Source organism: Echinops telfairi, unplaced genomic scaffold (assembly GCF_000313985.2).
Source record: "Echinops telfairi isolate 266 unplaced genomic scaffold, ASM31398v2 ScPeMD7_7424;HRSCAF=8462, whole genome shotgun sequence".
NCBI lineage: Eukaryota > Metazoa > Chordata > Mammalia > Afrosoricida > Tenrecidae > Echinops > Echinops telfairi.
Genome location: NW_022111324.1, coordinates 42,408,081 through 42,420,828, shown reverse-complemented (window position 1 = coordinate 42,420,828; position 12,748 = coordinate 42,408,081). Strand labels below are relative to the sequence as shown.

The 12,748-nt window shown below is 40.1% G+C and overlaps 1 protein-coding gene across 2 annotated transcripts in view; it reads right to left on the bottom strand.

The window, feature by feature from the left end:
- Positions 1-12,540, bottom strand: part of NEK7 (NIMA related kinase 7) — a 100,533-nt gene extending 87,993 nt beyond the window's left edge. For both annotated transcript variants that reach the window (XM_004699783.2, XM_045298117.1), the window contains exon 1: positions 12,456-12,540. In XM_004699783.2, coding sequence (XP_004699840.1) covers positions 12,456-12,512 — 57 coding nt within the window. In that variant the 5' untranslated portion in view covers positions 12,513-12,540. The remainder of the gene's footprint in view (positions 1-12,455) is intronic.
- Positions 12,541-12,748: the final 208 nt, after the last annotated feature.

Sequence of the window (12,748 nt, the reverse complement as noted above, 5' to 3'; positions counted from 1 at the left end):
AAGTGCTCTAAAACCAGGCATCCTCAAACTGCGGCCCGCTGAGGACATTTATCTGGCCCACTGGGTGTTTTTGCCCCGTTTGTTTTTTTACTTCAAAATAAGATATGTGCAGTGTGCATAGGAATTTGTTCATAGTTTTTTTTAAGACTATAGTCCGGCCCTCCAACGGGTCTGAGGAACAGTGAACTGGCCCCGTTTTAAAAGTTTGAGGGCCCCTGAAGTATATGCTAATAAACAGCACGGTGTAGTGAAAAGAAGAACATACCTAGAAAGCAAGACCTCTGCCTCTAGAACATAGCTCGTCAAATCAATCTTGCATCCAACTCTGACATAGGCATATCATCTCCAGAGGGATCCATGAGTTCCCATACAACCCAGGATAGGAACTAACTGCTCCCCGATAGTAGCCCTCAAGTGGCTGCCATCGGTTCATTTCCCAGTGACCCTACAAGACAGGGAAGAACTAGCCATGTGGGTTTGCAAGACTAACTCTTTGCAGGAATAGAAAGCCTCATCTTTCTCTCAGGAGAGACACAGGTTCTGGAATTAGTTAGGCCTGGGTTCAAATCTAAAACACACTTTGCTTTGTTCCCTACCTCAATTTTCTTTTCTTATCCCTCTTACTCTAGACCACAATTAGTGCCTGCCCATCCTCCGTTGCTAGATGTACCATGTACCACTCAATCCTGGGCACTGTAGTCTCTATTGGAAACCTTTTTTATCATGTGGATTGGCCTCTTGATTCATAAATGGAAATGGCATACTCCTCTGAATATAAGGTACTTCAATGGTGATGACACAGTATACTTAACTCTAGTTATTTTTCCAAAGTCCTTTTAATACTTATTGGGGAACAGTACGTAAAATCCTATTTAGTGGCACTTAGAGTATCTGCTTATCACATTCTCAACCTACAGTTAAAAATAACAGGAAAACTGGTGAGGCAAGTAACGGTTGTGGGATCCACAGAGCTACAAGTTTGAAATGGATTTTCATGACCAAAGAAAATAGACAAGGGCATGGCTAGGTTAGCACACTGTGTCTTCTACAATTACTAACAACGACTACATATCCCATACAATTATCTTCACACAAATTCAATGAGAAGAAGTACCAAAGTATAACTATGTTAACATGGATAACATAACTATAAAACTTACATTGGCTGTTTTTTATGCTACTTATTTCTTATCTACTAAGTGAAACATACACAGGCATCTTCACTTAAAGGCATAATTAAAAGTTTGTTTGTGGTAAGCTGTGTTTTCAGACCATGCAAGTATCTGAAACGACATACATATAGATCATCTGACAAAAAAATCCTAAAATCCCAGAAACATAAAATAAGCATTCCAAAAGACATGCCAAGCAAGAAATTAAGCAAGAGAGTGAATGAAGCTTTATCTTTATATAGCACCCTGAGTGTTCTGGTTCCTTATTAACCGATCTCTTGTTGATCGAAATAAACTCTAATGACATACCAGATCTTGCTAACTAATTGGGATTAACTTCTACATGTCAGCCTGTTTACTGCTTCCTTCACACAAATAGCTTTTCATTCCTGAGTAAAATTCATTCTATTGTGCCCCTGGCTCCTCTTCTCACTGGTGGAGATTCTCTAAACGACTCATAATATCCCCGGACTAAATTAATTTGCTTTAAATGTGAAGGTAAGTACATTTACTGTGCAATAAGATAGTTCAGAATAACACGAGGCGCATTCTCTCTGGGGAAATTAGAAGAGTCGCAGCATGGACTCAATAAACTCCCCAGAGAGAAAATTATGTCCTGATAATTCCTGGAGGTATTGTTATCAATGATCTAATACACAAGCCAGTATTAATTATAATACTTAACACCATTAGCAAGGTTTTCATTGTTATTCCAAACTCAACTCTTACTAGTGATTTTCATGTCATCACTTACTTAGATTAGTAAATTAATTAAATTTCATATTAATATGGTTGGCTTTCTCCAAACTTTGAAATTTTTTAAACATTAAATGCCTTTCCCTTTTACTTAGCAAAACGGCTCAGGGTACGTTCTTTTCTGTCACTCATTTCCAAACTACACAAACTTGAATATCCTAACAATTTCTAACATGACTCTGTCATACAATATTTCTGAGAAACCTCATTAAAAACCTGAAGACACCATATGTGCCAGTAAAAACTAATTATCCAGGCTTCCCATTTGAAAATTTTTCTCCCTTAAATTTCTTGAACTATTTCAAAAGTGACCTATCCCTAAATATTTCTGTGTTGGAGGCTTACACCAGCTTGAACAATATGCCATTCCTCATTATAGCTGGTTTTATATTACACAAAGGAAGAACTCTAACCCAAAATATTGAGTCTCCCAGCTTAATGACCACAGGACCTCAATTAATAGCACAAATACTTTCATCTCCCCTACTCTTCTATAAGCACTACTACCAACTATACTTACCTGGTAAGATTAAATATGAAGAAAGAAATAATTTTATCAAAAGAGAAATAGACGGAGCAGTTTTGTGCTTTTTTTATTCAATCTATAAATATTAATTGAACATCTATTATGTGCCAGACATCATACAAATATAATGTATTATCTGATAGTCAGTGAAAGTAAAGGCAGAGCACGGGTCTCACAAAGCTTCCATACTAAGAGGTGGGAGAGGTAGCAGACCGGATGGAAACATAAATAATGAGCACATAATATACAGGAAACTAAGCAAATGCACAGTAGTCTCTCATTTTCCCTCTGTATGATTAATTAGTATGCAGAAAAGTAAACTAGGATGACGTGGTAGAAAATGAGTGGGTAGTTCAGGGACGATGTTAGCACAGAGGTGACATTTGCACTGAGATGAAAAGACGAAAAGTAAAATGGAGCAGCTCTAGCAGAAAGAACACCTGAAAAAAATGTCTTCATGAAAGAATTGCTTGATGTCTTCAAGGGCAATACTCAGACAAACACACACACACCATGGCTGAAGTTTGGTGGGCAAAGAAGACAGCATAAAGGAACAAGGTTGAAGAAGTGTGTCCTGTTGAAATCCAATAGTGCTTGGAAAGCAAGAGCCAGGAGTCTGGGTTTGAAGCAGAGGAGTACTGTAATGTGTTCTTATAATACACGTTTCACAAAGATACCCCATGATGTGTGCGGAGAAGGGTTTGTGGAGGAAGGTGTTTAGAGCAAGAGTAGAAGCAGCAGCTCAGACAGTGGACAGAATCCGACCAAGAGATAGTAACAGACTTAGCCTGAGGAGTCTACGTGGAGATTTGGACCGGAAGACTGAGTCAGGCTATAATCTGGATATAGAGTTAAGGAACATTCTGAGCAATTAAACATGGGGTGCAAATGACGGGCGTGGGGGTGGGACGTGTTACTGATTCATAGCTTTTTGGCTTAAGCATGCAGATGGATAGTAAGGCTATTTGTAAGGCCAACAAGGTTAAAGGAGAAGGTCTTTGAGCTGAAGGTGGGTAACAAAACAATTTTTTTTTTTAATATGGACTAAAGCTGTGGTTAAAGAAATGTGTGGGTCAAGTCAACTTGGCACACATTGTTATCACCGTGGTCGACCTCCTTACCATCATCATCATTATTACTAATATTTAGTGAGTGTTAATTATATGCCAAAGGAGCTCTGGTGGTATTGTGGGTTAGGCTGCTAACCACAAGGTCGGCGGTTCAACCCATCAGCCATTCCACAGAAGAAAGGTGAGGCTTTCGGTCCATGTAACCCAGCAAGCAGTTCTACTCTGTCTACCAGGTCTCTGTGAGTTGAATGCATCAATGGCAGTGAGTATGTACCAACTACCAAGCTAGAAAAACATGGCAAAATCTATTCATTTGCTGATAAGAAAACTATTATTTTTCTGAAGAAGGCTATTTTATTGAGATGTACAGATATTAAGTAACTGCCCTCCATCCAACAGCTAGTGAGCAGAACCTTCAGTCCCAAGTCCCCAGAAGCTCATGCTCCTCACCGTGTGCAGCCCAGCCCAGTTCCGCCCCCAGCCCTCCCTGTGGCTGCTGGTGTTCAGAGTGCTACAGTCAGCTGGCTGCACTCACTTCCTCTCTGCAGCCTCACGCATCCTGAGCCTGCTGATGAATGTAAAATTGCACTCTGGCCCAATACCTTCTTCTAAGCTGATTGTCAAATAGATGGCCACCAATTCAAAATTGCTCTTCCCCTCCTATCCTCTTCCCCAATTGCTGCTACTTATCCATCCTCTCGCCTTAACCAGGTCCTCATTTGAGCCCCTAGCTGTAGAATGTGCCTTCAAAATATTGCTCAAGTTTGTCCGATCCTCTACATGATCAAAGCCTTGGTCTAGTCTGTAACATAAACGAACTCTGTGCCTCGAGGATTCCCTGTCTTCAATGCCTTCTCCTTTCTGTTGCTAGAAAGCTCATCCTATAGTGGATGAAAGTCAAAGCCTCTGCTATATTATAAAAAGCCTCTACAGTCTCATCACTCTTAACCTGATAGGCACTTTGTTTCTGGCAGCATGACACTTGCCCCTGTTACAATAAGCAATGTTCTTTCAAGCTTGTGTCCCTTTATACATATGATTTGTCTGTCTGGAACACCTTTTTCCTCATGACCTGATAAACTAACTGATCCCTTAATATTTTTGTTGAAAAATCACAATAACAGTTAGTTTTCCATGACCTCCACAGGGAGAGTGGTCACTGCCTCCTCTGTGATCACCAGGCAGAAGCCAGGTGTCGGATTACCATATTTTTCTGCTCTGTATGAAAAGAAATACATCCTATTATCTCTGTTCAAAGTACAGCTTCTCAAAACACTGTCAATTTTCCCCAGCTTACTGTTTAATTATCCTAGTATCTCAATAATTAAATGACATTAAAATACAGAGAAATTTATTTTATGTAAGACTAAAATAGATTATTAACTCCCTTGAAAGTTTATTTTGTTTCATGGATAAGACTTCCTTGGTCTGCATCCTTCAAATCACCTCCTAACCTGACTTGCCAATTACAATAAATGCGTCGTCAGAGGTAACCCATTTATAGCAAGTTCCCTAAGAGACATGTATTACTGGAATTTTCACATTAATGAGTAGTCAATGTATCTATTTTTTTAGTCAGATTTCCAAATCAGTCAAAACCGAAGGATCTAGAGCATATCATTTGCTAATTTGCCATGAAATATCAATGGACAAAAGCCACATTACCCTCAATTAAAATTACCCAGTTTGGTCACAGGGCTTGCTTGATGAGTAAGGTATGGTAAAATAAGTATGATTTCTAAATCCTAGTACAAAAGAATTACAAACATTCTATTGCAAACAAATCAGTCACTTAGTCTTTGGAAATTTTATCTTCAATTACAGAAGATAAATTAAAATAGGCAAAATGGAAGTAGAAAGAACAATTCACTTTTTCCCAAGTACAGGGTAATATACTAAATTACCAGAATATAAAAGGGAAAAAAAGAACAGAAGATCCAGTCTTCCTGGTGCATGCCACTTTATTGAAAAAGAAACAAAAACCTCCAGCAAGGGTGACACATGGCTACCAGATGCAGTCATGGAAAAGAGCAGTGTACTCACATATTGCTCATTACACCCACATTGTACTTAGACTAATCTAGGTAGTCGAACAGCATGTATTTTAGGAGAATGAACCAAACAATTGTCAATGACCAATTAAAACTCAATTTCGTTTGGTTCACAACCAAAGAATAGCTTACAGTGATCTTTTTGGCAAAAATCCTCTAAAATATAATAATTTTCTTTGCTAACTAAAGAAAGAGATGGCTACCTGCTATAATCTACCAGTAGAGAGAGAGCAAGAAGTTCTATGGGCACAGTATTCCTTACTGTGAAGTTAGTGCCTGCCCACATCCTCCCCAGTTAACTGATTCTAGACGTTGATGTCAAGTGGAATTGATCACATATACTCTTCTCATCCCCTCCTGGGGATCCTATCAGAACTTTTCTGGAAACTGGTCCTATATCTCCTTATATTCCTATCCTAGAGAAGAAGAACAAAATAGAAGAAAGAAGAATTCATAATGAAAAGTTATCCTGTATGAGTGATAAATCTGACTGGGCCAAAAAGGGAATACTTATTAAAATTCCTAAATTTGAAAAATATTTCCTTTATGAATATTTTAGTGACAGTGAAACATAACCATGATCATATGATAAGGTCATAATATTCACATAAAATGATATAACTGCAAAACTCCAAACTCACAGCCAATGAGTTGACGCTGACCCACAGTGACCCTATAGCACAGAGTAGGACTGCCCCTGTGGGTTTCCAAGAGGAGAGTAGAAAGCCCTTTCTTTCTCCCTCCGACCTGCTGATAGTTTCGAATTGCTGACCTTGTGGTTAGCAGTCCAACTTGTAACCACTACACCACCAGGACTCCCTAAAATGGTAAAAAGGAAGACAAGATATAACGGTATCGTAAATCTAAACTAATACAACTGACTTCAACAAACACCCTACCTACAGACTCACTACTACTGTCAAGTCAAAGCCAACTGATTGCAACCCTACAGAGCAGAGTAGAACTACTGGAATCTTTACTGGATCTTCATTCATCTAGAAAGCATTAGTTCAAAGCTGATCTTCAAAACAGTTACTGTACGAGGCTCTGTACCCACTCCAAGAGGGTTCCAACTATTAAATATGTTTCAAACTTGTCCCTTAGCATTTTAATCAGAGCCAAGAGGTGAGGAGACCAGTTACAAAGATGCTATAATAGTCTAGGTATGAATTTCCAATAAATAATCTCAACTAGAGTAACAGAGAAAAGACCGAAGTTGTCAAGGACTTCATCTTGCTGGGATCCACCGTCAAAGCTCATGGAAACAGCTGTAAAGAAATCAAATGATGCATTGCACTGGGTAAATCTGCTGCACAAAACCTCTCTAAAGTGCTGAAAAGCAAGGATGCTACCTTGAGGACTAGTGCGCCTGAGCCAAGCTTTGGTATTTCCAAATGCGTGTAAAAGCTGAGCATGGAATGAGGAAGACTGCAGAAGAATCGATGCTTTTGAATTATGGTGCTGGTGAAAAACATTTGAAGTAACGTGGGCCATTATACAACATTTTTGTTGTGGGAAGTACAGGCAGAAGGCTCCTAAGAGACAAGGATGGTGAGACTTGGTCTCAAATACTTTGGACATATTGTGAGAGAGATCAGTCCCTGGAGAAGGGCATTATGCTTGGAAGAGTAGCAACAAAAAAGAGGAAGCCCCTCAACAAGATGGTATGGGATGGAAGTTGCACTGAGGGCTCAAACATAAGAACAATTGTGAGGCTGACACGGTACCAGACCCTTTTCGTTCTGTTGTACACAGGGTCGCTATGAGGCAGAACTCAGTCTGTGGTGCCTAACAGAAAGAACAAGAGTGGTATCATTCAGGATGCAGAGAATTAGCAGGAAAAAAAAAAAGTAATTTCGGATGCCATTAAGTCGATTCTGATTCATAGTGACCCTAGGGAACAAAGTGTAAGGGCTGCCTAGGTTACCAAGGCTTTGATCTTTACAGAAGCAGACTGCCACCCTCATCTCTCTTCCAGAGTGACCGGCCAGGGGAGGGGCTGGGGTTCAAACGGCCAACCTTCCAGTTAGCAGCCAGGTGCTTAAGGAAGGTGCCTGAACAGTGAGTATGGCATTCCCTTGTTTCAAACTTGGGTAACTATGATTGGAAAGGTACAACCTTGCAGAGAGTATAACAAAGCTTACCTTGCTATGAGTTTGAGGTGCTGAGTGTGCACTGGACTGCTATTTGAAGGCTGGCAGTTCAAACCCCGCAGCTGCTCCATGGGAGAAAGATAAGACTACTGGTTCCCATAAAGATGTATAACCCCAGAAACCCCATGTGAAGTCACTATGAGTCGGAATCAACTCAATGGAAGTGGGTTTGGAGTTATGAAGAGCCACAAAAATTGAGGGGATGAGACGGGTCAGTAAAAGTGGAAAAGTATGCCGATTTATCCTTGTGAAATCTAATGAATTACTAGGTTGGAGTCAGATGGATCTGAAGATTTTAAACAGAGGACAGGTATGATTTGACTGATATAAGGTACTGGGTTAGAAATAGACAAAAGAAAGGCAAGCATGAAAACAAAGAGATCAAAGCAGGAAATTATTGCCACAAAATAAAGGTGAGAAATGAAATAACTTTGAAGCGATAGCAGTGGAGGAACTAAGAAGTGTTTCCTTGCTAAACCGACTTAAAGACTGAACTTACAGGATCTGCTAACAGACTGGATACTAGATGAGAGGTGTCAGTTTGTAAGGGCTGGCACTCTGAGGTTTAGCCTGTGGAAACAGAAAAATGGACTTGCTGCTGAAAGGAAAGAGAAAAGAAAAGCCCATCAGCAGGCAGTTTCAGCAGCTCTGTTTAGAGTTCAGTTTGAGACATCTAGAACACATGTAAATGTGGCATCAAGTAGGCAGCTGGTCATGTATGTCTGGAATCTACAGCAGAGGTTCATAAAGAGGTGGCTGCATAAAGAGTTGGCTGCACAAAGAATCATGTGACTAGAAAAGATTATCCAGTATGTGATAATATAGAAAAGTGGTCCCATGTCAGGGCCTTGTGGCACGCTATCATTAAAAAGTCCAGGATATGAAGAAAAGGAAGCAAATTAAGAGAAAATAAGGGTCCTAAAAGCCAAGTGAAGAATGCGTTTCAAAAAGAAGGGTATGGTCAACTCCATCATACGCAGTTCCTACGTCGAGTGAGATGCGGCCCGAGAACTAACCAGGAGACTAAGCAAGATGAGGAGACTAGCATCTTGACAAGAACAGTTTAGGTGACGTGCGCGGTGGGTGTGGGGATGGGAGAATGTACCTGAAATAGGTTTAAGAGAGTAAAAGGAAGAATGAGAGACAGGATACAGAAGTGTTTCTAAGAATTTTGTTGTATATGGGAGCAATGAAATATGGTAATAGTAACAGACAGGCACAGCTTCACAATTATATTTTAGGTTGTTTTGTTTTACTGTTTAAGATGAGAAAATAACAGAGCTCATTTGACTCATTAGGTCAAATTAAGTAAGAAAGAAGGTGAAATCTGGTACATCTGGGAGAGCTGGCCTTTGAGAGGAGTTCCCATAGTTCACTCAACACCAAAAGGCAGCAGACAGACAGCCAAAGCGATACTCCAAACTCACTGCCATCAAATCAACGGTGACTCATAGAGACCCTCTAGGGCAGAGTGGCATTGGCCCCTTTTGGTTTCCAAGGCCGGAAGCCCTGACAGGGACAGAGTGATGGGGGGTGGGGGGGTGGGGGGTCTGAGCTGCTGAACTCACGGCCAGTAGCTCGATGCACAACCTGTTACGCCACCAAGGCTCCTGAAAGGAAGACTAGATCTTTTTAAATGTCCAGAAAATGCAAAACATAAGCCTCTGATAAGTTTACTAACCCTCCTTCTAATTATTTCCAGAAATTCTCAGACATGTACCCGATAACTTTTATATTTAACTATATGTTAAAAGAGTGACCACATCACAGCTATCTTCAGTTTTCATAAATCAAAGGAACTCTCAAAACGTTACCCAAAACTTTCCACAACTTAAAATTAATCTCATAGTAAAAGGTAAATATTTTATTTCTGTTATCACCTTTCCTACAGTCTGTTTAAAAAAAAAATCTGTTAAATCTGTTATTCCACAAGCAAGAATCCAAGGCAATGAAGATACAGAGCATAAAGATCGAGTCCAAATGTCTTCTCAGTGCCTGTTAGAGACTTTGCTGAAGGAAAAAAGGGAAGGGAGGGAGGAGGCAAGGTGGGAAAGAGGGAGGGAGGGAGGGAAAAAATTGGGAGAGGAAAATCTTTCTCTAATATCAAGAGAAAGAAAGCCAAACAAAAATAGTCAAGATAGCGTCTTAAAGTTTACAAAACAAGAAAGTACACTGCCCAGGAAATGAGAGCACATATTGAGCATTACGGGGTTGGAGCAGTCGCCTCAGAACAAGGAAAAAAGGCTATGCCAAGAACATACATCACTCATCATTAGAACGGGGAATTGGTATTTGACACTAAGAAAGCTGACTTCCTGTGCTGCCTGTGTAAGTCCAAGCTTACATTAGCATTACAAAAGTGAAAGAAGTCACTTGGCTAACCATATGTTGCCATATCGCCCCCATTATTCAGGCCAATGGTGTGGAACAAAACAAAAGGAGGTTGTCAACCCAGGGCAGGAGCTGTCCTTTCCCAGTCTTTTAAAATAATGCTACTGAGAGCAGTAACATTTTTCAAAGACTTAATAAGCAATGACGCCTATAAGCTCTGGTCTTTCACTGTCTCACAACATCAGTCTGAATGCAGAAGAGGGGGTGGAAAAGAAATCTTTCTCCCTTACCCTGCTCACCACAAGACAGCTAGATCCCGGATGACACTTGCCTATTTCCAACAGGGAAAGAGGTCTCCCAACACAGGAGCAGCAGCAGGGGGCAAACACGAAAGGGGCAGCGTGAAAAGAAATGCAGAGCCACTCCCGTAATTCTGAAATGTATGCTGTGTGGCAACCCCAGTCTCTTAGGAAAACAATTAATTCATTCCTGCCTCCCGCCACCACTCTGACCTTTCCTGGTTGGTAAGCCAGTAGGAAGCAAAAATGAAAGTGCTTATTTTGTTCCTTTGAAACACAGGACTGTGAAAAACTGTGAATTTCAAAATCATAACATAAACGACCCAATTTTTAGAAGTGTTTCTTTTACTGCCTTCAACTAGATATAATGTAATACAGAAGAGCGTGTGTGTGTGTGTGTGTGTGTGTGTGTGTGAAAATTGGCACTATGTCTATGGATGAGAGATCGAATTTGCTTATTATAATCTTGATAGTAAAATGTAAGGCAGAATGCAAAAGAAAGATGGTACATTTAAAAAACAAAATACTGTCATTTCAAATTAAAACACTGACCTTACTTTAAAATATCTCTACTCAATACAGAGAATTCAGGCAGGTATAAGGAAGACAAGGAATTAAAACTGCAATAAGGTTTAAATTAAGAGTAATTAAGTTTAACTTAGATTAGGGCTAACGTAAGGACATCCAAATCTGCTTCAATTGCAGGCTCTTACTGAGCCTCCACATGTGAAAAAGTAAGTCAGTTCCTCAAGGAGAGCTCCCCTAATAGGCGCAATAAGGAAACTGCCCTGATAGAAATGGTACAAGTGTTCTGAGTATCGGAAAAGAAACACCAAAAACAGTATCATCAATTCCCAAGGAAATAAAAGATCACTCATTTTTAGATGTTCTTTGAAAGATAGGCAGGTTTTTTTGTTTTTTTTAATGGAGGGGACAATGAAAAAGACAAAATAAGAAAAATCACAGGAGTAGAAGAAGGTATTTTTCTGGGCAGTATTTTTCTAAACGGTGCTTTACAGAATACTGATTCTGAAAGGAGTCAATATATGGGCTTAAAAAAACAAAAATGAGAGTACAATAGTTAAATAAATTTGGTCAACACTACACACTCTCTATCACCTTCTTAAAACTCTGGAAACAACATGGCAGTAAAGAATCTGTTATGCCAGTCTCCCAAGTCTATTTTGGCTACAAAACTCATTTGAAAAATCATTAATTTCTCAAACGATTTTAAAATATTGAGCTAAGCTACACTGGAGCAACAATGGTAGCAGAGCAAATGTCAGGCATATTTCAGGATGCCTCAAATATGAGGCTGAGAAATACGGTCTGTCTGAACAATGAAAATGAGGGGCTGCGCCTACACAGGGGCTTCTGTTATTTTTAAAATGTCATTATCCTGAGCTTTATGACAGGCATTCATAATGAATGCAGGGTGCTAAATAGTGAATTAATAATGGGTGTCCATTTTTTACTGAAACCATCCTTTTTTACTTCACTTTAAGACAAATGAGCATCTAACAGGAAAGAGACACTGAACAGCGCGCAGGGCGTGACAATGCAGATCGCGACAGCAGGGCAGGACCAGCCAGGCAGGGAAACACACAGGGAACTCCCACAGCCTGTGTGCAACCTCAGCTTTCTTTCTTCTCCCTAAGCCTACGGTTAAGTCATGCTGACCGCAAAGTTGATGGTTCAAACCCGACAGCCACTCCTTGGGAAAAGGAAGAGGTTGTCTGCTCCTGTAAAGCTATATCAATTTTGAAACCCTGTATAAGATTGCTATGAGTCAGAATTGGCTTGGGGGCAGTTGGGTATTTTTCGTTTTTTCATTAAGCCTAATATTAACCCCAACACCTATATGTCACTCAAAGTTAATGGTTGTCCTTCCTGCCCCTCCTTCATGTTTGTACATGAAAATTAAGTATTATAAAACAGCACTTTAAAGCAAAGAAATAATTCTGCGGAAAACTTGGAAAGCTGTAATCAGTATTTGGGGGCTACCTTATTTCTTAAAGGAAATGTAAATGCCTACTTTTGTACTTCCTCTCCTATATTTCAAATAGATTGATGCCAGTCCTGATGAGAACACATTACCTGTGGTTGGAACTGAGGAACAGGTGGCCCTTGCATTCCCTGTGATTGCTCATCCATTGTCTGATGCACCAGGAACTTCAGAATCCTGCAAAAAGTGTACAGTGGGAGGGTAAATAACGGAAGCTCATCAGATGCCTCATGCATGCACAGAGGTCCTGGAGACTTACTTGATGCTTCAACAATTACTGATACCCCACACTCTGCCATCAGCTAAATCCAAACTCTGTTTAACTCGCACAACTGTTCATCAGCCCCAACATTTCCACTCCCCTTAAGTAGCATTATGTGCTTAA